We start from the raw sequence: 26751 nt of genomic DNA, 5'->3' as shown, positions 1-26751 counted from the left end.
GGGCGTGGGTGCCGGATGGTGCCCCTTCCCTGAGAAAGAAGGTCATTCCTCAGGGGAATTTGCCCGGGGGGAGCTGTCGCGAGGAGCGTGAGGTCCGAACACCACGTCTGGGTGGACCAGTAGGGTGCTTACCAGGACGACCTTTTCCTCATCCTCCCTGACCTTGCACAGAGTCTGTGCAAGCAGGCTCACTGGGGAAAACGCATATTTGTGAATGCCAGGGGACCAGCTGTGTGCCAGCGCGTCTATGCCTAGGAAGGCCTCGGTCAGGGCGTACCAGAGCAGGCAGTGGGGAGGATTCTTGGGAGGCGAACAGGTACACCTGTGCCTGTTGAATCGACTCCAAATCAGCTGGACCACCTGAAGGTTGAGACTCCACTCTCCCTTGAGGGTAACCTGTTGTGATGGCGCGTCCGCCGAAGTGTTGAGGTTGCCCGGGATGTGAGTGGCTTGCAGTGACTTGAGGTGCTGCTGACTCCGTTGGAGGAGACGGCGGGCGAGTTGTGACATACAGCGGGAGCGCAGACCGCCTTGGCGGTTGACATATGCTACTGATGCTGTGCTGTCTGTCCGAACTAGCACGTGCTTGCCTTGGATCAACGGCCGGAACCTCCACAGGGCGAGCAGAATTGCCAGTAACTTGAGGCAGTTGATGTGCCAATGCAGCCGCGGACCCGTCCAGAGGCCGGCGGCTGTGTGCCCATTGCCAACAGCGCCCCAGCCCATTTTGGAGGTGTCTGTCGTGACCACGATGCACCTGGAGACCAGTTCTAGGGGAACACCTGCTCGTAGAAACGAGAGGTCGGTCCAAGGGCTGAAAAGACAGTAACAGACCGACGTAATGGCCATGCGGTGTGTCCCGTGGCGCCGTACCCATCTCAGGACTCGAGTCTGGAGCCTGTGCTGAAGCGGCCTCATATGCATCAACCCGAGAGGGGTGGCCACCGCCGAGGATGCCATATGCCCCAGGAGTCTCTGAAAAAGTTTCAGTGGAACCGCTGTTTTCTGTTTGAACGCCTTCAAACAGGCCAGCACCGACTGGGCGCGCTCGTTTGTAAGGTGCGCCGTCAAGGAGACTGAGTCCAACTCCAAACCGAGAAAAGTGATGCTCTGAACTGGGAGGAGCTTGCTCTTTTCCCAGTTGACCCGAAGCCCTAGTCGGCTGAGGTGTGAGAGCACCAGGTCCCTGTGTGCGCATAACACGTCTCGAGAGTGAGCTAGGATTAGCCAGTCCTCGAGATAGTTGAGAATGCGAATGCCCACCTCCCTTAACGGGGCAAGGGCAGCCTCTGCAATCTTCATGAAGATGTGAGGAGACAGGGAGAGGCCGAAAGGGAGGACTTGTACTGATACACCTGACCCTCGAACGCGAACCGCAGGAAGGGTCTGTGTCGAGGAAGGATCGAGATGTGAAAGTACGCATCCTTCGGGTCTACCGCCGCGAACCAATCTTGATGCCGGACGCTCGCTAGAATGCGTCTTTGCGTCAGCATCTTGAACGGGAGTCTGTGTAAAGCCCGGTTCAGTACTCGCAGGTCCAAGATTGGCCGCAACCCACCGCCTTTTTTCGGTACAATGAAGTAGGGGCTGTAAAACCCTTTCTTCATCTTGGCTGGAGGGACAGGTTCTATCGTGTCCTTCTGTAGGAGGGTAGCGATCTCCACGCAAGGTAGCAGCGTTTTCGTCTTTCACCAAGGTGAAGTGGACACCGCTGAACCTGGGCGGATGCCCAGCAAAGTGAATCGCACAGCCGAGTCGGACGGACCGGACCAGCCCTCGTGACGGACTGGAAGGCGCAAGCCATGCGTCCAAGTTCCGCGCAAGGGGGACCAAAGGGACAACGTCATCGGATGTACCGGCAGGTGGGGCCTCGCAGCGGGGCGGAGCTCGAGGTGCCACACCACGTCGTGGCTGTGCTGAGTCCGAGGACATTGAAGCACTTACCTGGCTCCTTGTGACCACCCCTGGAACAGCCTGGGACGGGGAGGAAGAGGCCTATCCTCGTGACCCGTGGAGACTGTCACATCGGGGGCGGATTTGTGCCACAGCTGGGCGCTCAGGGCGGGAGACCGCCGCTGGAGTGCCAACCTGCCAAATGGAGTGGTGGACGGTGGTCGTGATACCAGCCGTACACACTGGATACGTGACCCATGGAACAAGGAAACCACTCTTGCTGAGCTCTTGAATACTGCAGCCACTTGGGCATGCAGCGCAATTAAATGCAAAAGGTAACAAAAAGAAGATCTACTTACCAGCTCCAGAGCAGCGGGTTTCGTTGTCCCTGGGCCGCCCGTCTCAAGGGCGCTTTGAAGCCTTTCAGGGGTTCTGGGCGGCCGCGAGACGGGTGGCGTCTGCTTCCTGCGGTGGGCTCCACGCCGGGGCCAGGCCGAAGGGGCGGGCTGCGGCGGAGCCGGTGCAGTCACCGCAGGGGAACGCCCTTGGCGATGAGTAGATGGGGTGCGGGAACTTGAGCCGCGCCGGGGCAGGATATGCCGGCTAGCATCCATCTACTGCTCTACCATCGAGAACTGCTGGGCAAAGTCCTCAACGGTGTCACCGGATAGGCCCGCCTGGGAAATGGGGGCAGCAAGGAATCGTGTCTTGTCGGCCTCACCCATCTCGACCAGGTTGAGCCAAAGGTGGCGCTCCTGGACCACTAGTGTGGCCATCGTCCGCCCGAGAGACCGTGCCGTGACCTCCGTCGCTCAGAGTGCGAGGTCAGTCGCCGAGCACAGTCCTGCATCAATCCCAGGGCGGAACTACCCTCGTGCAGTTCCTTTAGCGCCTTGGCGGACTTGCAGGAGAGCCATGGCGTGCAGGGCGGAGGTGGCTTATCCAGCGGCACCATAGGCCTTGGCCGTCAGAGACGAAGTAAACCTACAGGCCTTGGACGGGGGCTTTGGGCACCCGTGCCAGGTGGCGGCACTCTGCGGGCATAGGAGCACCGCGAGCGCCTTTATCCACCGGGGGATTGCCGAATAACCCTTGGCCGCCACCCCATCGAGGGTAGTGAGGGCGGGGAAGCTGAAAAGATCGGGACCGGGCAGTAAAAAGTGCCTCCCGCGACCTTGTCAGCTCTTCATGCACTTCCGGGAAGAAAGGAACGGGGCGGGGCGTGGCTTTGAGCGGCACCGCGAGCCCAGGAACCAATCACCGAGCCGCGAGGGTTCAGGGAAGAGCGGTAAAATCCACTCTAACCGACGCTCGCGGCTGCCCGGGAAAGCATGTTGTCATCTCCGCGTCAACCTGTGACTGGGCAATCGACCCCGAAGGGAGGAGCCCAGCTGAGGCTTCCGACTAGACGAGCCCACTCTCCGATGCTGCGCTTGAGAGCTCATCACTTTCGCGGGCTCCGAATAAGAGGTCGAACTCACCGTGAGACGAGCTGGCGGACTCACACAGAAGCCCGATCGGGGCAGCCGAGCGTGCTGGGGAATGGGAGGTCCGCGGGGGGATACCTGGCGGAGGCGGTCCCATTGGGGTCCCCAAATCGCCCCCAGTGCTAGCCGCGCTGGCCTCAAACCCATGGGTAAAAGGACCGAGGCGGGAGCCTCTGGGGTGGCTCGCTTTCTTACGAAGGCGAGCCGCGACAGCAATGTTGCCATGGACATATTCTCGCAATGAGAACATGACCATCCACGAACGCTCTCTCCGCGTGAGCAGTGCTCAGACACGAAAGACAGTGATCGTGACCGTTAGAAGGCAAGAGATAACGAGCACAACCAGGAATAACACACAATCGGAAAAGCATCTTTAAAAAGACGCGTCTTTAAAAAGACGTTCCGTGTGTGCGCTCTTTTAGAGAAATATATACTCTTTTAGAGGGGAAAAATGCTCTTTCAGAAAATATACTCTCTAGTTTTCCTGCCGAAGCGCCCAGGGGCATTCTCTGCAGTGCACCAGTGCAGAGGAGGGAGAAGCCGCTGAAATGCGCCGTCAGATCCAGCAGAGGTGAATGAACAGTAGTATTCAGCTCAGTGAGCATGACCGTTCGGCTCCGAAGAGAAAATCTGAATGAGTGGTTGCATACCAGCTCCTTTTATACCCGTATGTTCGGGGGAGTTGCATGCAAATACCACTCGCCAATTTTCATTAGCCTTTTATCAAAGACCAGAGGTGTCTCGGGCTCCCAAGAGTGACCCCTAGTGTCACTACATCGACACCAACGTCGAGTGAGTGACAGATAGGGAACTCATAACATTTTCCCTTGAACTTTTTACAATTATGTGTGTAGTCAACGTATATTTGTAATGGAGAGTTTTCAGTGGTGTTTACAAATGCAACCAGAAAGCAACATGTCATTTTAGTTTCTTGTGGGCAGTAAATAATTTTGTGTATTTTCTTTTTGCTTGCCAGCTGTCATGTAATTTTACAGATAAATCAATGATGAAACTAAATTCAAATTATATTAGTCTTTTATTTGAGATAGCACAAAAAAGAAAGAAAAGATGACTGAAACAGGCAAATTGCTAGTAATGTAGACACAGTGTTTGTCTTGTGTTTTTTAAAAATGTATCTTTTAAAACCAAAAAAATATAAAATTTTGGGCCTTTATCACATTTCAAGCCTTTATTCAGAAAATTATTGCATTCAGCACCTTTACTATATTAAAGGACCAAAGAGGACCATTATATTTGTGACCTCAACACCCGTGACCCCCCACCCCCAAAATGGTTTGATCCCCCCCAATGTTCAAGACATGGTTACAGCATGCCTCCACCTCTATGAAATTGCATACAACTTCATTCGTTTAGTGCAAAAAAGCTTGGCACAGTGATTGGTGTGAATTTTGTGTAAACCATGACTTTGTTTGCTTGGAAACAAAAACAAGTTCGTCAAATACAGTTTTCATGGATATGCTAAATTTGATAATCTGATAGACTGTACAGACAGGTTGTGAGATATGATAATTTCACAGCTCTTTGGCTTGTGTCCAGCCAATTGTTTGGGATAGGAAGGAAGAACTCTGCGGACCATTAGCACTTTCCTGTCGGTCCATTTACTGCAGGGCTGATATGCATGACCACTGATGCAGACGGCAAGCTCTGCATGCAGATTACTCATCTATTAGATTGGATATCACAAATCTATTTCAAATAGACATTTCAAATGGAGATATGAATGTAAAAGAAGGCAAAAACAGCACTGTGTGGATTATGTCTACCTAATGAAGCACAATTAGTTTAGAAACAATTTTGAATAGTATTATTTCAAGCACATAAAGGCATCTTAAAAGTTATCCATAGGTCTCCAGTGTTTTAATCCATATCTTCAGAAGTGATATGATAGGTGTGGGTGAGAAACAGATCAATATTTAAGTCATTTTTTGCTAGAAATTCTTCTCCCTGCCCAGTAGGGGGTGATATGCATGAAGAATGTGAATCACCAAAAATACAAGAAGAAGAATATGAAAGTGAAAGAGTCAGTAAATGATGAGAGAATTTTCATTTAGGGGTGAACTATTCCCTTAAGGAAAGTCAGTTGAATCGGCGGCTATCTTTGTAACACCTCTGGGTGGCTATTTTCTATGTAGATAATAGACATGCAAGTAAAGCTCCAGTCTACTTAAATGGAGAGATATCGAAATCTCCCAAAGTGTTTTTTAAGATTATATTTCAAAAACTTATTTAAAATCAGTAATACAATCTGACAACAATGGTATCATACATTTTGCTTCAAACCAAACCACACTAAAAACTGTATTTTACATGCATGTACGTTATTAAGTAAACAAACTCTATAAAAAAGATAGCTGACTTTTTTTTAACTGAAAGGCAGGAATTCCATTCCTACTGCTGCCATATTGAAAATTCCAATTTCGAGTTTTCTGTCTACTCCTCCTATACGGTCTCTGGTGTGAGTGAATATACTTTCAAGGATTTTAATTGAGATATTTTATGAATTTGAGACTATTAGGTTGGAGTGTATAATGAGAATCTATGGGGGTTCCTGTAACCACTCTTTCTATTTTGATACAACAGACAATACACAGTATCCCCTTAAGAGGTTTTCTATAAGAAACAATAGCTTTAATAAATCCGACCATAAATCCAGCTCAACCAGCCAGCAGTGCGATATGAGATCCATGTCAGCAAGGCTCAGATCTGCAATGGGACTCTGCAGTGCTCCTGAAACTGATGACCTAGCTAATAAAACATTTGCTCTACTGACAAAATGTTCTCTTACTGCCTTAGCACAGCTCTAGACACCTCCTACTGCCCAATGGTTCTGAATGTTCACTCACCGATGTCTGCCATCTCAGGCACGGAGGCTGAAAAGGGGCCGTCTGGGAACTTGGGGGCATTGTCGTTCACATCCTGGATCTTGATGATAAATTCGGACTCAGGTTCCACGGCTCGGTTGGTGAAGCGGTCGATGGCACGAGCGTGGAGGACATAATGGCTCTTCTTTTCTCTGTCCAGGCTTTTCTTAGCATGAATGTCACCTGTCATCTCGTTGATTATAAATATGGTACCGGCACCTTCTCCAGAGAGCAGATACTGGACCGAGCCATCACCTTTATCTGAGTTTGAGTGTAACTGAAAGACAAAAGAAAAGATTATTATTTATTTTTTTACCACTGCTACCTTGACCCAGTACTGTGTAGTTAAAACCATATAAGCATAAAACTACTTAGTATGGCACATTCTGTTTATTGGAATACAGATTTGCTGGACGAATTTTAGAATATTTAGATGTATGAATAAGAATGATTTAAGATTCTACACTACTTCTAGGTCACTAATCAAATAAGCAAATTTGTGAAATTGACCATCTTAACTCTTTTGCACCAAAGGTTTTTTGGGACATTTTTAAATCGTTCTGGGATAACATAGATCATCAGGTTTTGCAATTTATAATGTAAACTTGGTGCTGCTTTCCCCCTGATTTTTATTGTACACAGTATCAAATCAAATCAAATCACTTTTATTGTCACACAACCATATACACAAGTGCAGTAGTGTGTGAAATTCTTGGGTGCAGTTCCGAGCAACATAGCAGTCATGACAGTGATGAGACATATACCAATCTACAATAAACATCAAATTTACACTACACAATTTAAAATCTAATATACACATAATTACACACAACACAATATACAAATAATAACATACAATGTACATTATACAATACACACAATATAGAATACACATTATACAATAAAAAAAATAGTATATATAAAATGTACAGTAGGTTGTATTGTACTGTATTGACATTTAGGCTGTCGGCTGATAGTCAGTTGCCAGTGTGTTGTTAAGAGAGAATATAATTTATGACAGTCCAATGTGAGATAATATGATTAATAAAATGCAGTGCTGATGTATATTGATCATGAGAGATCAAGAGTTCAAAAGTCTGATTGCTTGGGGGAAGAAGCTGAACTCGGCTGGTGCGGGTCCTGATGCTGAGATACCGCCTGCCTGATGGTAGCAGTGAGAGCAGCCCATGGCTCGGGTGGCTGGAGTCTCTGATGATCCTCCGAGCTTTTTTCACACACCGCCTGGTATATATGTCCTGGAGGGAGGGAAGCTCACCTCCGATGATGTGTCTGGCAGTTCACACCACCCTTTGCGGTTGTGGGCGGTGCTATTGCTGTACCAGGTGGAGATGCAGCCAGTCAGGATGCTCTCTACAGTGCTGGTGTAGAACCGTGTGAGGATGTGGCGGTTCATTCCAAATTTCCTCAGCCATCTCAGGAAGAAGAGGCGCTGATGAGCCTTCTTCACAACGGCCTCAGTGTGGACAGACCATGTGAGTTCCTCAGTGATGTGGACACCCAGGAACTTGAAGCTGCTGACTCTCTCCACTGGTGCTCCATTGATGGTGATAGGGCTGTGTTCTCTTTCTCTTCTCCTGAAGTCCACCACAAGCTCCTTTGTCTTACTGACGTTGAGGGAGAGGTTGTGCTCCTGACACCAGCGTGTCAGAGTGTGCACATCCTCTCTGTAGGCTGTTTCATCATTGTCAGTGATCAGACCTACCACCGTCGTATCATCAGCAAACTTAATGATGGCATTGGAGCTATGTGTTGCCACACAGTCATGTGTGTACAGAGAATACAGGAGTGGGCTAAGAACACAGTCCTGCGGGGCTCCAGTGTTGAGGGTCAGTGATGAGGAGATGTTACTGCCCATTCTAACCACCTGGCATCTGCTTGACAGGAAGTCCAGGATCCAGCTGCACAGCGAGCTGTTTAATCCCAGAGCCTGGAGTTTCTCATCAAGCTTGGAGGGCACTATGGTGCTGAATGCTGAGCTGTAGTCTACAAACAGCATTCTCACATAAGTGTTCCTTTTTTCCAGGTGGGAGGGAGCAGTGTGTATTGTAGTGTCATGTGTATTCTGTTGATTCATGTCTTTTATTTTGAAATTCTAGTTCCTGTTTCATGTCATGTTTTCCTGTTTCCCTTGTCATGTGATTCCTGTTTTCCCTCCATGTTCATGTGTCATGTTATCATTGGTTTATTGTTTAATTATCTTATTATCAGTTCTGTTTGTTCATTGGTTTATGTTCCCCCATGTCCATGTATTTAAGCCTCATGTTTTCCATTGTGTAGTTGTCAAGTATTGATTGTGATGGTATGTGTTTGGTATGCTGTAGTCAAGTCAAGCCATAGTCAAGTCAAGCCATAGTCAAGTCAAGCCATAGTCAAGCCATAGTCAAGCCATAGTCAAGCCATAGTCAAGCCAAGTCAAGTCTAGTCTAGTCTAGTCTAGTTCATGTTCATGTTTTGTTTTGTAGTTAGGGTTACTGGTTCACGTTTGTAAATAAACTGCACTTGGGTTCTTCATCTCATCATCATCTTCGTCATTGTCATAATTGTCAGCAGCCAACAACATTACAGAATACTTGACCAACCATGAACCCAGCAGTTTCACTTCTGCGCCTACGTCAGGTGAATCGTCCCCTGGAGGACTATGTTGAGGACTTCTGCGGTCTAGCCTGCCAGGTGGACTTTAATGAGGTTGCCCTCAAAGACTGTTTTAGATTTGGACTGAATGAGTCCATTTCTTTTTTGATGCCTGGCGGTCGCAGTTCCCTCAGCCTGGCTCAATATATTGACCTCGCCCTACGGTTCATTGGTTCCCCGTTCACTGTGGGGGAGGCGGATGCTGAGCCAGACTTCCACGACATGGCGGCCGCCGAGCCAGAGTTCCACGTCGTGGCCGCCGCCGAGCCAGAGTTCCACGTCGTGGCCGCCGCCGAGCCAGAGTTCCACGTCGTGGCCGCCGCCGAGCCAGAGTTCCACGTCGTGGCCGCCGCCGAGCCAGAGTTCCACGACGTGGCCGCCGCCGAGCCAGAGGTCCACGACGTGGCCGCCGCCGAGCCAGAGTTCCACGACATGGCCGCCGCCGAGCCAGAGTGCCTCGTCACAGCAACACCTCAGCCTGCTCCATGCCACGTCACAGCAACGCCTCAGCCTGCTCCATGCCACATCACAGCAATGCCTCAGCCTGCTCCATGCCATGTCACAGCCACACCTGAGCAGTGGGACCTGGAGATGGTTCCCACCCTTATACCCACCCTTAGTTCTCCTGAGCAGGCAAGGGGAACTTTCGGCCCTCCGATCCCGCCTGGACCCTCCGAGCCCTGGACTTCGCCTTGGCCTGTCGGTCCCTCGACATTGCCTCAGCTCGGCGTTCCCTCGGCTCCACTACGGTCCTTCAGCCTGTCGGCTGTGCCGGGGTCCCTCGTCCCTCCGGCTCCTCCTTGGTCTGTCGGTCACCTGGCTCCACTTTGGCTCTCCAATCCTCTGGCTGTGCCTCGTCCCTCCGATCTGTCAGCTTCACCGGGGACCTCCTTCCCTACGGCTCCACCTTGGTCCTCAGTCCCACCGGCTCCACCTCAGTCTTCCAATCCCTCAGCTCCGCCTTGCTCCTCTGAGCCTCCAGCACCGCCTTGGTCCTCCCTGCCATTGGCTCCACCCTGGCCCTTTGAGTCTTCGGCTACTCTCCGGGCACCACGTTCCATGCCTCCGCCACTCGAGCCTCTCACGGCTCCACCTTCCATGGCTCCGCCCCTCGAGCCTCTCATGGCTTCACCCCCCCACCTCGCCCTTTCTCGCCACGCCACGCCCCACGCCTCAAGACACCTCCCCCCGCTCCCTACAGAACTTTGAATTTATGTAATGTTTTACGTGTTTTGTTTATGTGTTTGGGTGTCGGGAGCCACCCCGTAGTGGGGGGATATGTCATGTGTATTCTGTTGATTCATGTCTTTTATTTTGAAATTCTAATTCCTGTTTCATGTCATGTTTTCCTGTTTCCCTTGTCATGTGATTCCTGTTTTCCCTCCATGTTCATGTGTCATGTTTTCATTGGTTTATCGTTTAATTATCTTATTATCAGTTCTGTTTGTTCATTGGTTTATGTTCCCCCATGTCCATGTATTTAAGCCTCATGTTTTCCATTGTGTAGTTGTCAAGTATTGATTGTGATGGTATGTGTTTGGTACGCTGTAGTCAAGTCAGGTCAAGTCAAGTCAAGTCAAGTCTAGTCTAGTCTAGTCTAGTCTAGTCTAGTCTAGTCTAGTCCATGTTCATGTTTTGTAGTTACGGTTACTGGTTCACGTTTGTAAATAAACTGCACTTGGGTTCTTCATCTCATCATCATCTTCGTCATTGTCATCATTGTCAGCAGCCAACAACGTTACATGTAGATGCAATGGCATCATCAGTGGAGCGGTTGTTGCGGTAAGCAAACTGCAATGGGTCCAGTGATGGAGGCAGCACAGAGCAGATGTAATCTCTGATTAGTCTCTCAAAGCATTTGCTGATGATGGGGGTCAGAGCAACAGCACGCCAGTCATTTAAGCAAGTGATTTTGGATTGCTTTGGTACAGGCACAGTGGTGGACGTTTTAAAGCATGTGGGGACTACAGACAAGGAGAGGGAAAGGTTGAAAATGTCCGTAAAAACACCAGCCAGTTGGTTCGCTCACGCTCTGATGACGTGGCCCGGAATGCCGTCTGGACCCGCGGCTTTACGGATGTTCACCTGTCGGAAGGATCGGGTTACATCCGCTACAGAGATGGAAAGTGAACTAACCTCTGTAGTTTCGGCCATGAGAGCTCTCTCTGTGAGGGCTGTGTTATTTCCCTCAAACTATGCATAAAAATATTTTGCTCATCTGGGAGAGAGGCAGCAGTGTTCACGGCAGAGTTTTTATTCCCTTTAAAGTCCGTGGTGATATTAATTCCCTGCCACATGCTTCTAGAGTTGGTGGTGTTAAACTGTCCTTCAATCTTGTTCCAATAGTCTAACATTGCAATTGTCAATCTCGTTTGCATTAGCCAATCAAATCAATGAAGCGGGACTCAAGTGTCAGAAGCTAAGCAGGAACCTTGTGGATAATTCCAGTGCCACGCATCAGCAAGTAGTTTATGTTAATAGTGTTAGTACCATGTAAGATGTAAGTATCTAACTAAACTTGCAAAATTTGCTTACTATTTTATTTTTTATGAAATATTGTATCGACCGACAGTAATTTCTAAGGTTGCAAACTTCAAAATATTCACCATTTGGTGAAATTCGCCATTTGGAATTGAAAATTTGTTGTGGACAGTACGTGATTAGTAATTCGTAATTGTGAATGTGAAAATATTGACGGAGCAGTTTTCAGCATATCAAGCTTAAGACAAAGAGGGAATGTGTGTATACAAAGGAATTGAATGAATGTAGTTTTCTGGCAAGCTTTTTAAGTAGCCTTTAAAAAGAAATCACTTGACATTGTTTAAGATAATGATCTATAAAACACAAAGTAGAGCATTATCACCCTCAGATTAGCACTAGAACATGCAAGACCTGTGACTTGTGGCTTCAGTTGTGTTTTTAGTTTGTGGCAAGGACAGTGTCTTTTAATGCAAATATTATTAATTAATAAATTACAATCAATTAAAGATTTTCTAAATAATTTCTTTATGACTTTAATTAATTCAGAATTTTGTACATTATCCCCTAAGCGTCTTCTTTCAAAAGAGACCAGGGTTCATTAACTGCAACCATTTTATTTTGAGTATGTCCTTGTCAGGTCTGTACTCAAAAAATGAGCCACCAGTTAAAGGAGTAGCTCACCTACAAATGAAAAATTTATCTCCCCTTATTTTGTTCAAAATTCATTTGCTGTCACTTTTTCTTGGAATATAAAATAATAGCGCTGTTGATTTAACACGTTAATTTAGTGTGATTAATTATATAAAAAGAGAACTTGTAAAATGCAAATATATGCAAATAATCATGCCCCCAATGCACAAGTACATTCCGTACTAAAACACGCATTTTTCTACCCTACGAGCAATTCAAGTTTAAAGTACATCTGGTTATACGAGCCATATCAATAGGTGGCAGAGTGCCTCAACAAACCTCATAAGCAGTGCAGCCACAGATTAAGAACTGTTTACTAAGGAGGAAGCAAGTGGATATTTTGAGATGTGATTTTCAGTTTCCATTGCTTTTAACTTGACACAGAGTCCTAAAAATGCAGCGTTTATGACACTAAATACCAGTGAGATGCTCCAAATGCCTCCCTCTAAGGCATGCACATTTACATAGAGCAACAATTCAAAATAGCGCAGACGGAACACAAAAACACAAAGCGAGAACTTGAGACATTGATGAACTCAATGAAAAACAGATTGCTGTCAACTATAGGCTTGTTCAATGATATGAGAATAAAACAAACAATATATTGAGTTCTTCAGCTACTTTTTGTATCATCTATCAATGCTTTATTCTTCTGCCACAATAATGCAATTTATTTAAAACTGAATTTCAATGCATGTTATATATTTATTATAGGCCTTACATATTATATTTATAATATTTATTTTTATTTATTATATTTATTTATATGACTTATTATGCATTATTTATATGAATTATCTTTATTTGGGGGCCATTCTCAGCAATTAATGATTATATACAATTAATTGAAATTAATTAGATTAATTAATTGGCATGTCATGTAATTAATTCAACTGACATCTCTAAAGAAATTATATTTTAAGCAGCTCTATTCCATAGAATAAAAGTTTATAGTGAGCAGAAAGGTGCAGTGTAACTATAAAAGTAGTCCATATGACTTTTTATGTGTATTCCAACTTTTCTGGGGCCATACAACAGCTTTGCATTTTGGTATTTTAATAATGATTATTATTTATTTATTTATTTATTTATTTGACCTTGACTGCAGTGGTCAGTCTGAACTGTTTTTGTATGTAAAAAAAGCAGCATTAAGATTCCACTATGAAAAATAAATTAATAATAATAATAAAAAATAGGATGAACAACAGTACATTTATATATATATATATATATATATATATATATATATATATATATATATATATATATATATATATATATACACTACCAGTCAAAACTTTTGAAACACTTGACTGAAAAGTTTTTGAAATTGATGACTTGGACCAAATAATAAAGAAAAGCAGCCAATAAGTGCCCAACATAGATGGGAACTCCTTCAATACTGTTTAAAAAGCATCTCAGGGTGATACCTCAAGAAGTTGGTTGAGAAAATGTCAAGAGTACATGTCTGCAAATTCTAGGCAAAGGGTGACTACTTTGAAGATGCTAAAATATAACACTGTTTTCATTTATTTTGGATTTTGTTTAGTCATAACATAATTCCCATAGTTCCGTTTATGTTATTCCATAGTTTTGATGACTTTATTCTAAAATGTGAAAAAAAAAAATAAATTAAAAAAATAAAAAAATTATAAAAAAGAATGAGTGTGTTTCAAAGCTTTTGACCGGTAGTGTGTGTATATATATATATATATATATATATATATATATATATATATATGTATATGTGTGTGTGTGTGTGTGTGTGTGTGTGTGTGTGTGTGTGTGTGTGTGCGTGTGCTCAGGCGTTCCACAGCCTCCTTTCCAAATTGTAATTGGTTAGAACTAAATAAAAGAACTGTTAATAGCGTTCTTTTTAAGATGACAGTACTCTGTGCCAGGGACGAGGCCACATAAGAGCCAGAGTGGCAGATTAACGGCTGGTCCACCCAATCAAAACTGCCAAAATATACTAATAGCTTGCAAATAAAAAGAAACTGCATTTTGTTGCACTCAAAATAGCTCACATGCAAGATAATCATTATATTTACTATATGTTACAAATATACCGTAGTTAGAAAAATGTGTTTTTATTTCCAAAAAGAACATTTTGAAATGGTTACGGTGAATTGAAATGGGTCACAGCACATTTCTCACCGATTCACTCATGTTTTCTGGTCTGCGCAGCGCTATAGCCTATGCAGTCATGCCTGTAATGGATCAGCTCATCACCAAGATCATTTATCCAAATTATATCATTATTATATTATATTCTCTCTTAACACCTGACTATCAACCGACAGCCTGAATGTCAATACAGTACAATACTGTACATTCTATATATACTACTATATATACTTTTTTATATATTTCTATTTGTATTTTTTTATTTTTATTGAATAATGTGTATCTATATAGTGCATATTGTATACTGTACAGTGTATGTTATTATTTGTATATTGTAGAGTGTAATTATGTGTATATCAGACGTTTAAATTGTGTTGTGTTAATTTGATGTTATTGTAAATTGGTATATGTCTCATCACTGTCACGACTGCTATGTTGATCGGAACTGCACCCAAGAATTTCACACACCATTGCACTTGTGTATATGGCTGTGTGACAATAAAGTGATTTGATTTGATTTGAAGTTTTGTCTCAGTTATTATTATTGTTGTTGTTGTTGTTGTTGTTATTATTATTATTATTATTATTTACATTGGTGTGTGTTAGATGCTTCTGTAGTATTTCTGTGCTTTGGCATGCGGGCAGGGAATTAGCACATTAATCGCCGCAATTAAAAAATGTATGGTAACAATGGTTCCCTATCAATTCAATTCACATGACATTGCAGTGAACGCTATGGGGAACTTCCTTTTCCACAACCTAGTTGAAGCCCTTGTATCATGTTTGAGCCCTGCCCCTTTAGGCGCACATTTGCCCTATAGCCATCGACGGACACCCATCAGCGGATGAGATAACCTGCAGACGCATCAGGATGTTCTTCGCCTGACTCTCAGCACCTGCAGCGAAAGATTCACCCGCCCCCTCTAGTGTTCCGGCGAAGAAGTCTCTCCGCCTCACCGCCAGATCGGGTTCTTCACTCAACGAGACATCATACTCGCTTCCTGCAGTATCCTTTTATATATATTTATGGTCAGAATTACAACTTGTAGGCTCATGCAGAAATTCTCAACTCCGATTTCGCCAAGATGCAGGTGCATGATGTCACAAATATGTCGACACTCAGGGAGATATACAAAGCAAGTGATAAACATTCACTTTATTCGATTATAAAATCGATAAATGAGTTAATTTCCAAATTACATGATATTAAAGCTTGTTTTACAAACGCCTGCTAAAACGCCTTATAATCTCTTTTGATAATCGTTCACCTGAAGCACAAATGCTAGTGCTACAGCATTGTTTATCAGTTGGGTTGCTAGGAGACATCTCTAATGAGAGTCAAACACCTGTTAAGCTAAAGGGAGCGTTGCAGTTTTGTTTCCTTAAACGTCATCTTCCGAATATCGGGGAATGGAATGCACTTATGGTCAGAGATATCAAGTAGGAATATTCTTCATCCAACTTGAATGGAACGCAGCATAACCGTGTACCCTGACGAAAGGAAATTTATTGCAAGCAATGTTTAAATCGCAAATATTATTAGATAGATTTTTCCAGGTATTATAGACCTCCTTGGTAGATTCATATGAAAAATTATGATTTTTGAATGTCTGTTCGGGAGACGTTCAATTCACAAAACAGTCATGCTGCAGTTGAAATTAGGCTTGCTTGAGCATGAAGTGTCATTTCAAGTTCTGGCTTTCGTGCGGGACGTGTTTTTAAAATGTTATAAATGTGTTTTAAAATTAGATAGCTGCAACATAATGTATGTTGCCCAACGGCATAGGGTGTCTTATTCATTGAGAAACTGTGTTTTCTTAATGGCATGAATCACACTGAAGGCCTAGACTTTAAATGCACGGGCCGCCACTGGTAACCGGAGACGATTCCTAACGAGTCCTTCACACCTGGAACAAATGTTTGCGGTGAATCGCTTATCGACAAAGTGAAGCTTTTTTTTACGGTGAGTGTATTGAATTCCAAAGTGCCCCAACCAATAAAATTTTAACGGTGAATCATGTGTCTGGAGTTGCTGCAGTTCCCAAAGCCAGCAATTCAGGTGGCACTAAAGCACATAAAGCTGTTTTGACCACAGACATTAAATGCTGAAGATTGAGGACATAGTATGTTTCATTTGCATCAATGCCTTAAAAACAGACACAGTTTTTTCTCCTATGGGTTCTCTTAACATGTAAATGATATTGCTGCATCAATGCCTTGCATCCTCTTTAAAAAGCTCTCTGATCTTACATGGATTGTCTTCATAAATTGCTGTATTTTTTTTCCCTTTGCATTTAATCTTACATGAGTTCTCTTATATCTCTAATGTAACATATATTGCAGAATATTTTCCTTTGTATCACCTAACAACTCTACGGATCTGAAGTATTTTTATTCACCCAAATTGTATAAAATTAATCCTGTGACTTCCAGTGCACTGTATGTCTTTGTAACAAAATGCCTTTGTATACCAAAAATATTGTATAGTGTCTCCTCAAAATCATTATTTCTGTGCAATTGTTAATCGTCGTTAACAGCTGTTGGTGGCAAGTATTAATATTTAATAATGGGTCAGACTGAAGATGGTTCATTGGGTGAGTTGTTGTATTTCTTGCATTGTATAGACTCTTTGGCCATTTAAATGCAGTCACGTTTAATTAGTAACATGTTTTGAGCAAATTTAGATACACATGCAATAAGATACATGCTAATTCTCATGGACCGTCAGGGGCAGAGGGCAGACCAGCTCAAAGGTTCACTGAGCCACCTACCATGGGCTACCAGGGTAAAATTTTTGTTGATTATTGTCCAGGTGTGAATGTGCTAACAGCGGTCATTCGCTTCGCTTCCTATAGGAAAGGGCCATTTCCCGGTGGTTTGCCTCTCATTGTCGCGTCACGTTTGGTCTGAAAAGGCCTTAAAACTGAAACGGAGAGAGCTACCAGCCAAGTACAGTGATCCTGAGAAAATAAATTATTTTAATGAAAAATTATGCAAAACGCACTGCTTTCCATACAAAGTAATGATAGCTTATAACAACTATTTCATTATCAAATACCAATAGCAAAATAATGTAACATAACTTTTAAAAGCATTCCCTAAATCTATAGAACAGCTGTTATATAGAAAATCTGATTCACGACTAGCATTTTTCACCAGACCTCTTATTTTAAATAGGCTACTATTCAAAATAAATATTTTGCGACGGTTTGATGGTAACACTTTATAATAAGGTTGCATTTGTTAACATTAGTTAATGCATTAGTTAACATTAGTTAATGCATTAGCTAACATGAACTAACAGTATTTATTAATATTGGTTAATATTAAAACATATAGTAACAATTTTTTTTACATAAAACGTCATAGTTACTTTTGTAACCTCCATTCCCTAATGGAGGGAACGAGATGTTGTGTCGATGTAGTGACACTAGGGGTCACTCTTGGGAGCCCCAAACACCTCTGCTTTTTTGAAAAAGGCCAATGAGAATTGGCGAGTGGAATTTGCATGCCACTCCCCCGGACATACAGGTATAAAAGGAGCTGGTATGCAACCACTCATTCAGGTTTTGTGCTGAGGAGCCAAGACCAGGTCCCGGGCATTTCAGCGGGTAGTTCAGCGTTGTGGCAAGAGGGACACAATGTCTCATTCCCTCATCGGAGGTTACGGAAGTAACAATGACGTTCCCTATCTGTCACTCACTCGACGTTGTGTCGATGTAGTGACACTAGGGGTCCCTATACAAAATGCCACAACTATCTGAACTGTGTTATGTGACAGGCAGACCGCTGTGTACCTCGTAGCCAGCACACCAGGCCGTCACGTAACCTCCCCAATGCTCTTATGAGCGTCGAATGGTCCTTCAGGAACAAGTCAACTGCCCAACAATAGGGACAGGCTAGCCCAGCCGAGAGTGGAATTTGTTAACCGACTGGGAGCCATAAGTGTCTACGACGGGGGGTGTCCCTCCCAAGGGGAAGACACTGTGGAGACCACACCCAGCCCTAAAAGAGGGGGGGTAATTTGAGTGGAATACATCACATGGTCTTACTGAGTCTTGTCGGAAGTATGTCACGTGGAGAGGTCCCATGGTAGGTCCTACCTGAAAGGGGGAGGAGTTTCTACAAAGCATGGCAACCGGGGGCAGAGGGGCCTCTGCCCAAGGAAGACGCAGTTTACCGACAGGGAAACGATCTTGTGCATGTTTGTGCCACAGCTGGGCGCACAGGGGCGGGGGGTCCACCACTGGAGCGCCATACCTGCCAAAATGGGACGGTGGACGTGGTCGTGACGACGGCCGTATGCACCGGACATGTGACCACGGAGATGAGGAAAACATTCTTTTGTCAAGCTTTTGGGAGCCGCAGCCTCCTAGGTATGCTGCGACAAAAGATTCTCCTCCCGGCCCTCCACCGGGGGATGGAGTGGTCTGTCAACCCGCTCCAGAGAAGCTGGACGAGCCCACTCTCCAATGCTCCGCTCGATAACTCATCGTCTTCCTGAGCTCTGAATGAGAGGTCGAACTCGCCCTGAGACGAGCCGGCGGTCTTGCCCGAGAGCCCGATCGGGGCAAGCGATCGCTATGATTCCCCAGTACTGGGGAATGGGAGGTCCATGGGGGGATACCCGGCGGAGGTGGTCCCATTGATGTCCCCAAATCGCCCCCAGTGATAACCGACGCGGCCTCAAACCCGTAGGTAGAAGGAGCAGTGCGGGGAGCCTCTAGGCCGCGAACGCAACGTTACCATGGTCATGTTCGCGCAATGAGGACATGACTCATCCATGAATGATGTCTCCGCGTGGGCAGTGCCCAGACACGTAAAACAGCGATCGTGGCCATCAGAGGCGGAGAGATAACGACCGCAACCAGGAATAATACATAAACGGAAAGGCATCTTTAAAAAGACGTTCCATGTGTGCCGCTCTTTTTGTGAATGAAAATATACTCTTTTAGAATATACTCTCTTATTTTCGCTCTGCCGAAGCTCCCAGGGGCATTCTCTGCACTTCACGGGTGCAGAGGGGGAGAAGCCACTGAAATGCTCCATAAATCCAGCAGTTTTGAGGTGCGTCTTTGGAGGGAATTGAATTCAGTGCACTGAATACAACCGCTCGGCTCCGAAGAGAAAATATGAATGAGTGGTTGCATACCAGCTCCTTTTATACCCGTATGTCCGGGGGAGTGGCATGCAAATTCCACTCACCAATTCTCATTGGGTGAGGTGTTTGGAGCTCCCAAGAGTGATCCCTAGTGTCACTACATCGACACAACGTCAAGTGAGTTACAGATAGGGAAAATATGTTAACATTATTAATGCATTAGCTAATGTTAACTAACAATGAACAACACCCTTTTACAGCATTTATTAATCTTGATTTATGTTAATTTATAGATATATTTAATGTGTAACATTAGTCAATGCATTAGTTAACGTCAACTAACACGTAAAAATAACACGTCTTTTCAGTTTTTATGTGTCTTGTTTAATGTCAATAATATATGTAATATTATATGTAATATAAGCTGTCAAATTCATGGTGAACATCTACATTACCCACAATGCTGAAGAGTGTTACCACAAAAATGGGGGAAACTAACTCCTGCTCAGCATTGACTGCTCAGATTGGAGGATCGCTTCGGGAATCCAGTTCTGTCGAATGCGTGTTTTTCATTGGATTCCGAATGGACCCATGAATTTTATGAATGTGTTAACTTTGCTATGTAATGCTAATAAATGTCCTGCGAATTTTTATAACGTGTGAATTGCATTACAAACAATTAATGCTTTTTTATTGTTAAATAATGTTAGTAAAGAGCCGACAAACATTAGTAACACATTAGGTAATGTTGAAATATGTTACACTTTACAATAAGTTTCACAAATATGCACAGTAAGTACTTTATTAGGTCAAGTCATTTTTATTTCTATAGCGCTTTTCACAACACACATCGTTTCAAAGCAACTTTACAGAAAACCATGCTTTAACAGAAAATGAAATTGTAATATCTATAAAGTCTTAGAGTCATCATTGTGTAATTTGATTAAATATGATTGTAAATTGTGTATAAAAATAAATAATTAAGTAATTAAATAATAATTGTATTTAGAAACCCAGTGAGCAAGCCGAAGGTGACTGTGGCAAGGAACACAAAACCATAAGATGTTGGTTAATGAAAAAAAAAAAAAAAAAAAACTTTGGGAGAAACCAGGCTCACTGTGGGGGCCAGTTCCTTCTGGCTAAACAGAATGAATATAATACCAATATTAGTTGTTACATCAGTATTATCATTGTTTATCATTAATTAAGAGTCAACAAACATTAGTAACACTTAATTGATGTTCAAATGGTTTCCACTTTACAATAAGGTTCATAAATATGCACAGTAATTACTTTATTATCATTATTTATCATTAATTTAGAGTCAACAAACATTAGTAACACATTAATTTATGTTCAAATGGTTTCCACTTTACATTAAGGTTCATAAATATGCACAGTAAGTACTTTATTTTAATTATTTAGCATTAATTTGGAGTCAACAAACATTAATAACACATTAATTGATGTTCAGATGGTTTGCACTTTATAATAAGGTTCACAAATATGCACAGTAAGTACTTTATTATCATTATTTATAACTAATTAAGAGTCAACAAACATTAGTAACGCATTAATTGACGTCCAAATGGTTTCCACTTCACAATAAGGTTCTAACGAAATACATGTAACGGGAATACATATTTAAAATACAAAATATAAGTAACTGTATTCCACTACAGTTACAATTTAAATCATTGGTATTTAGAATACAGTTACATTCAAAAAGTATTTTGATTACTGAAGAGATAAATTTGCATTTTATTGTCATTTGTTTCATTTAATATTTAGTGCTTTCAGATGGAAAACATTTATCCATATAAATGATGCGATCCAAAGTGCATTTGAACAGCAGTGAAACACTTTCTTATGATGTGTTACATTCATATGAGCAGACAGAGAAGTACGTTTGAAATAAGTTTAGAGCAGAAGAAATAGAAATATACCTTGTGTAAATTGTCAGCTTTACGCTAAGCTAAAATGCTATTTCTAGCCATTTTACATGCACATGTTACCATGCACGATCATATTTTTTTTATCAAGAAAATTCACGTTAGATCATAATTTCTTTTTTTCTAGTAAGACCTTTGATATTAGAGCAAAAATAATAATTTTTGTATTGTTTTCCTGTAAAAATATGTACAAATTCTTAAAACAAGATCAATTTGATTTATCTTGTTTTAGAAACAACACTGCATAAGATATTTAGGTTTTTCAGAGAATGTATTATAACATGTGTATTTTGCCTTACTGTACTGGCAGAGTTTTTATAGTCAAAACAAGTGAAAAAATCTACCAATGCTGAAGAAGTAATCCAAAGTATTTAGAATACGTTACTGACCTTGAGTAATCTAACGGAATACGTTACAAATTACATTTTACAGCATGTATTCTGTAATCTGTAGTGGAATACATTTCAAAAGTAACCCTCCCAACCCTGTATATATATACATATATTAAAGGTGGTGTATGTAAGATTCAGAAACCCTTGTTAATTAATGACACCTGTGGCCATTATGTGAACTGCAGCCAGCTGCCTGTTGTTTGAGGTCGCAATGACGTAACTGAACATGATTCACCAGCATCATGCTGACAGATGAGGTAGCATAATTAAAATTACACAGTTATGATTGTTTTACTACAAACTTTGAGACTGTATATTATATTTGACTCCAGTGCTGGAACAGGGCTAAAACAAAGTGTGGATATAGGTCTGACTATGCGAGACTGTAGTTTGAAGTAATCACTTTTCTTTGCATGATACATTGACTGCATTTATATGATAGCCTATGTCGGCGTTAGCTAGCTAGCCAGCTTTATCAATAGCTGTTAGCTAAATTTGGTGGATGATGACAGTAGCTGTTTATAAATATGTTGACACAATTCAGTATTGATATGATTTCATCACAACTGTCATTTTGATATATCGATGAGCTATTGTTTTATAATAATAGAATGTATATATTTTCTGTATAACCAAGTTACATTACACTAATGAATGGGTCTTTTTGCATTATCTTGAATATTGTCTAGCATTAATTTAATGTGTTATTGTAGTTTAGCTAAAATTACACAGATCAATCCTTATGGCACTATATTTCACATGCTTTGCAGTTATGTAAGCTTACCTGTCCAATACGAAGAATGCCAATTCAGGGTCGGTTTTGATCCCCAAAACCAATCAAAGGTCCCTCCAGGAACCAAATGCCCTGCTGATGTTCACTCTAGTTTTCGCTCGACCACGATCACGTTCCTGCTTAACCAGATGGGATTCAGTAGATAAATGTGTTTTTTATTTTTATTTTTGGGGGGGGGGGCTTTGAGTTTGTGTAGGAGTCGGTGTTGTGCTGGGAGCCAGCTGTTTGCTGGATTCCAGCTCTAAGATAACGTTACCTAGTGTTGTAGTTTGTTGACGCTGTTTAATAGCGGAAGAGAAGCACTGAGGCAAGGCTCTCAGAAGCGCGCATAAACGTCACATCCTTTGGATTTTCCCGGCAAAAGCGACCCTCTCCCTTCGCATGAAAATCAGTCAACAGGCTTTAATAGGCAACCTAGGAAGTCCGGGAACGGCTCATTTTTTAAGTTGCGTTACAAGCCGTTCACACATTAGCAAAAAATAAATAAAGGCGAATATTACATGAACATTTTTACATATTGCACCTTTAAGTAGTTAAGTAGAATATCCCCCGGAACATAGGTGGGTGACAATTATTTTGTTATCATTTACACCTTTCAATGTTAAGAAATGTGTTAGTAGTATACTGTATATATTATTATCAAGATTAATAAATGCTGTAAAAGGGTGTTGTTCATTGTTAGTTCACGTTAGCTAATGTATTAAGTAATGTTAACTTATACACTTTATAAATGTTAAGAAATGTGTTAGTATATGTATTAATTAACATTAACCAACATTAAAAAATGCTGTAAATAAGTGTTGTTCATTGTTAGTTCATGTTAACTAATGCATTAACTAATGTTAACTAAGTCATTAACTAATGTTAGCAAATGCAACCTTGTAAAGTGTTACAGATATATTAATTTATTGTATTTTTTTCTATAGCCATTTAATTTTTCATCGCATCAATATGACCTATTAAGTTAAATAACTAGTTATAAACGTAATAATTGTTCAAAAACAAATAAGTATTTTTATTGTCAGTAATTATGCAACTATACATACTAAAATGAGTGAATATTGACTCTGAGGAAAGGGGTACGCTTCATTAAATTCACAATTTGGCGCAGAAAAGTGATCCACCCTGTTTCACCAAGGTCCACACACTTGGAGATTTCTGCTCTCGCCACTGCTCTGTGCTAAAGGTAGGTTATATACCAGTAGTGTTTCCTGATCTCACAAGAGAAACAAAATTAGGCACTTGCCTCACCTAAAAAAAGCAAAAATAAGCAATGATTAAAAAAAAAAGATTTCCCACATGGGGGAATTTTCAGAATAGAAATCATAACAAGCATAGTATACAGCAACCTATATAAAGTTACGTCTTTTCAAGAAATGTATCCATAATATTAAATAAATTCCCAAAAACATTTTAAATATTCATTTGGCCACCTCATATAAATGAATAGCCTTAATCTCTCTCTCCTGCATGCACGCACACAGCATAGGTACGTTTCTACTAAACGTCACCTTTTGCGGGCCGAATTGCTTTAATTTTTTTAACTTTGGTTTCTGAAATAGCAGTGTCCTTCAGAATAAAAGTGCATGCTTACTGTATGTTCTACTAAAAAGAGAGAAGCCTAATTTTTTCCAGCAATAGGAAGTGGTGTAATTCAGAAAATTTTATGTGATAAAACCTTTGTTTTTGGCTTCATGAAAAAAAAAAAAAAAACACTGAAACAGAATTAACCAGTTATTAACTGCTTTTCAGCATTAAAAATAATGTTTTCACTCCAGAACAATTGAAAGGGAATTTGCTCCGTTTTCAGTTTTCGTTCCCTGAACCATTTTTAGTCCCTGCTTACCAAAGCAAACTTTGCCAGCAACTGTACCTTAAAACAAATGAGTTACCCTGGTTTTAACAAAATAACAATTGTGAGTCGCCATGTACTAAAGCTATTCCACCAGCACGGCTGAGCAAGGTTAAGCACTGTAAGCTAACCGTGCTGAGAAATCCGGGCCGAGGATGGTTTGTAATCATGCCGTACTCAAGTGGAAATGCTACTGGAACCGTTCCTCACCGTGCTCTGAATCTTTCGGGCCGATGGTGAAAAAGGGGCTAATGAAACACCCCATCTTAAATAATGCATCTGAAATATGCAAAACCTTTACATTTGGGAAATGAGTGAAAAAAAACAAGTCCCTTGCACAGTTCAAGCTTTGCATTATTTTTTCATGACAGATTTATCACGATAATGACTGTAGCATGTCCAGCTCTTGTCCCAGAATGCTCTTGATTTGTATTTAGCATACTCTTTTGAAAAGAACACACATTACATATATGAAATTAGCAGGAGGACATCCCATGTGTTCTGAGGAAATACTTTGTAAAGGAAAGGATTGGTGCTCAATTTCCACAGACTGAAACAAAGGCTAACAGTATACTCTTCTCTGCCATATACATTCTTTCATGAGATATTTTTGAATGCATGGGTAAAGAAGTATGGTTGAAACTCAGCTACACTAATATTTTGAGGCTAAAGCCTGTGGCTCCCAAGTCCAAAATAGATAAAAAATATACAATAAATGCTTTACAAGGATGAAAGGATACTATCTAATAAACATGGGTTGATTCCAGCATATTTATATTAGTTATGCAATAATAGATTCCATCACAGAATATTGCATTTACTGCCTTGAGGTAAGAATTTTCTCTGGTGCTGTATACATATCCAAACAAGTAGCTTGAATTTGCATAAGGAAATGTGCAGTCTATAGCTATTACGCCTGACACTTCAAAGACCTAATTTTGTTTTATTCATTTTTTAATTTTTATTTATTTATTTATGCTCTAGCAAAATAAGTTATTGTACTTCCTCTGGGGTATGCTGACTTTTTCATATGTCTGACTATTAACTTTATCCTTACACGTCAGTAACTGCAAATTCTGGTATATTGTTATAAATTCAGATGTGACATATGTTTACAGAGAAACATCATGAAAGCTCACTTCTGTTCAAGTCAGCCTTCAGAACAGCACCCAGTAAAATCCATATACAAAACCATCTGGGGCACATACCTCAGTAGTACCACATATGCCGTGCACATGCAATTATGGTAACGTATATTGCAAAACAAAATGTGCATACAAAACAGCAGAAAACTTGAATTAGGGGAGTTGGATGAGAGCCCCAACCTAAGATTGAGAAACACAGCTATTTTCAGGCCACTAATCCAACAATAAATGCTGCCATATCAGTCGCTAATGATTGCTAATATGGCCTCACAAAAAAGACTATGAGCGTGATCCAAAAAACAAAACGGAGCAGCAGAAATTGGCAGAGCATGGCCCTTGCTGTGAAAAGAAAAAAGAAAAGAAAAAAGAAACACATTACTTGGCATGTTGCTGGGGTTGCTGTTGAAGCAGCTTTCCTTTTCCCTCTGTGTTCTCATAATTCTTGGCAGCTGCGTTAATCCCACTGCTGTGAGCAATTAGTCAGAATGATGTTCACCTTCCAAACCTTTTCCCCCTGGCTAAGAGGAACATTCACCTTAACAGATATATATATTCAGGCGGGCCTGAAACCACACTATTCCTGGGGCTATTGCTTTATCTACAAACCTTTCTGTATGACTGGTTACAGCTGCAATGCAGCAAGGCACATATTAAGCCACACAGGCACACATAAGCAAAGACTCATGCCAACACAGACCTAAAACCATTGTTTGAGGATGCTCAGCTCCTCCTCCTTCATATTGTTTGTGTATTCTCAAGTTGACCTGCTGCACCAGTGTGAACGATTTGAAAAATCATCCCATGTTGTGCCTGCATTGTACTTGAAATGGAGTGACCCTTGTTTTGAACCTGCCTCAGACATTTATGGCAAAACCTTTCGTTTCTCTGATTATATCAGATTTACCTTAGAGATGGCTTAGTATTATAATCATGTTTACCTATTACTCAACTCCTTAGTCAGAGGATAAATTAAGCAAAGACTTGTAAGGAAACATCACAGTGCTGTTCATTTTCCTTTTTATTTTTTAAATTATTTTTTTAACACAAAAATAAAGATAGTTGTGAACATCATACTGGATCATATCAGATTGGTAATGGGAATGTTTAAGATTGGGGGAATGTTTGGGAATGTTTACTATATTTCTAATTTATTATCTAATTTATTTTCTAAAGTATTTTGATTACTGAAGAGATTAATTAGCATTTTATTGTCATTTTATTGTCATTTGTTTCATTTAATATTTAGTCCTTTCAGATGGAAAACATTTATACATGTTGGGCCTCATGTATTCAGATAGAAGACA

The 26751-nt window shown here is 41.8% G+C and overlaps 1 protein-coding gene across 1 annotated transcript in view; it reads right to left on the bottom strand.

The window, feature by feature from the left end:
* Window positions 1–26751, bottom strand: part of LOC127440454 (cadherin-18-like) — a 135847-nt gene that overhangs the window by 65104 nt on the left and 43992 nt on the right. Inside the window, exon 3 of the mRNA XM_051697028.1 lies at window positions 6245–6539. Coding sequence (XP_051552988.1) covers window positions 6245–6539 — 295 coding nt within the window. The remainder of the gene's footprint in view (window positions 1–6244; window positions 6540–26751) is intronic.

The sequence above is a fragment of the Myxocyprinus asiaticus genome, chromosome 5, assembly GCF_019703515.2.
Source record: "Myxocyprinus asiaticus isolate MX2 ecotype Aquarium Trade chromosome 5, UBuf_Myxa_2, whole genome shotgun sequence".
NCBI lineage: Eukaryota > Metazoa > Chordata > Actinopteri > Cypriniformes > Catostomidae > Myxocyprinus > Myxocyprinus asiaticus.
This window is presented reverse-complemented; position numbering and strand designations above follow the sequence as displayed.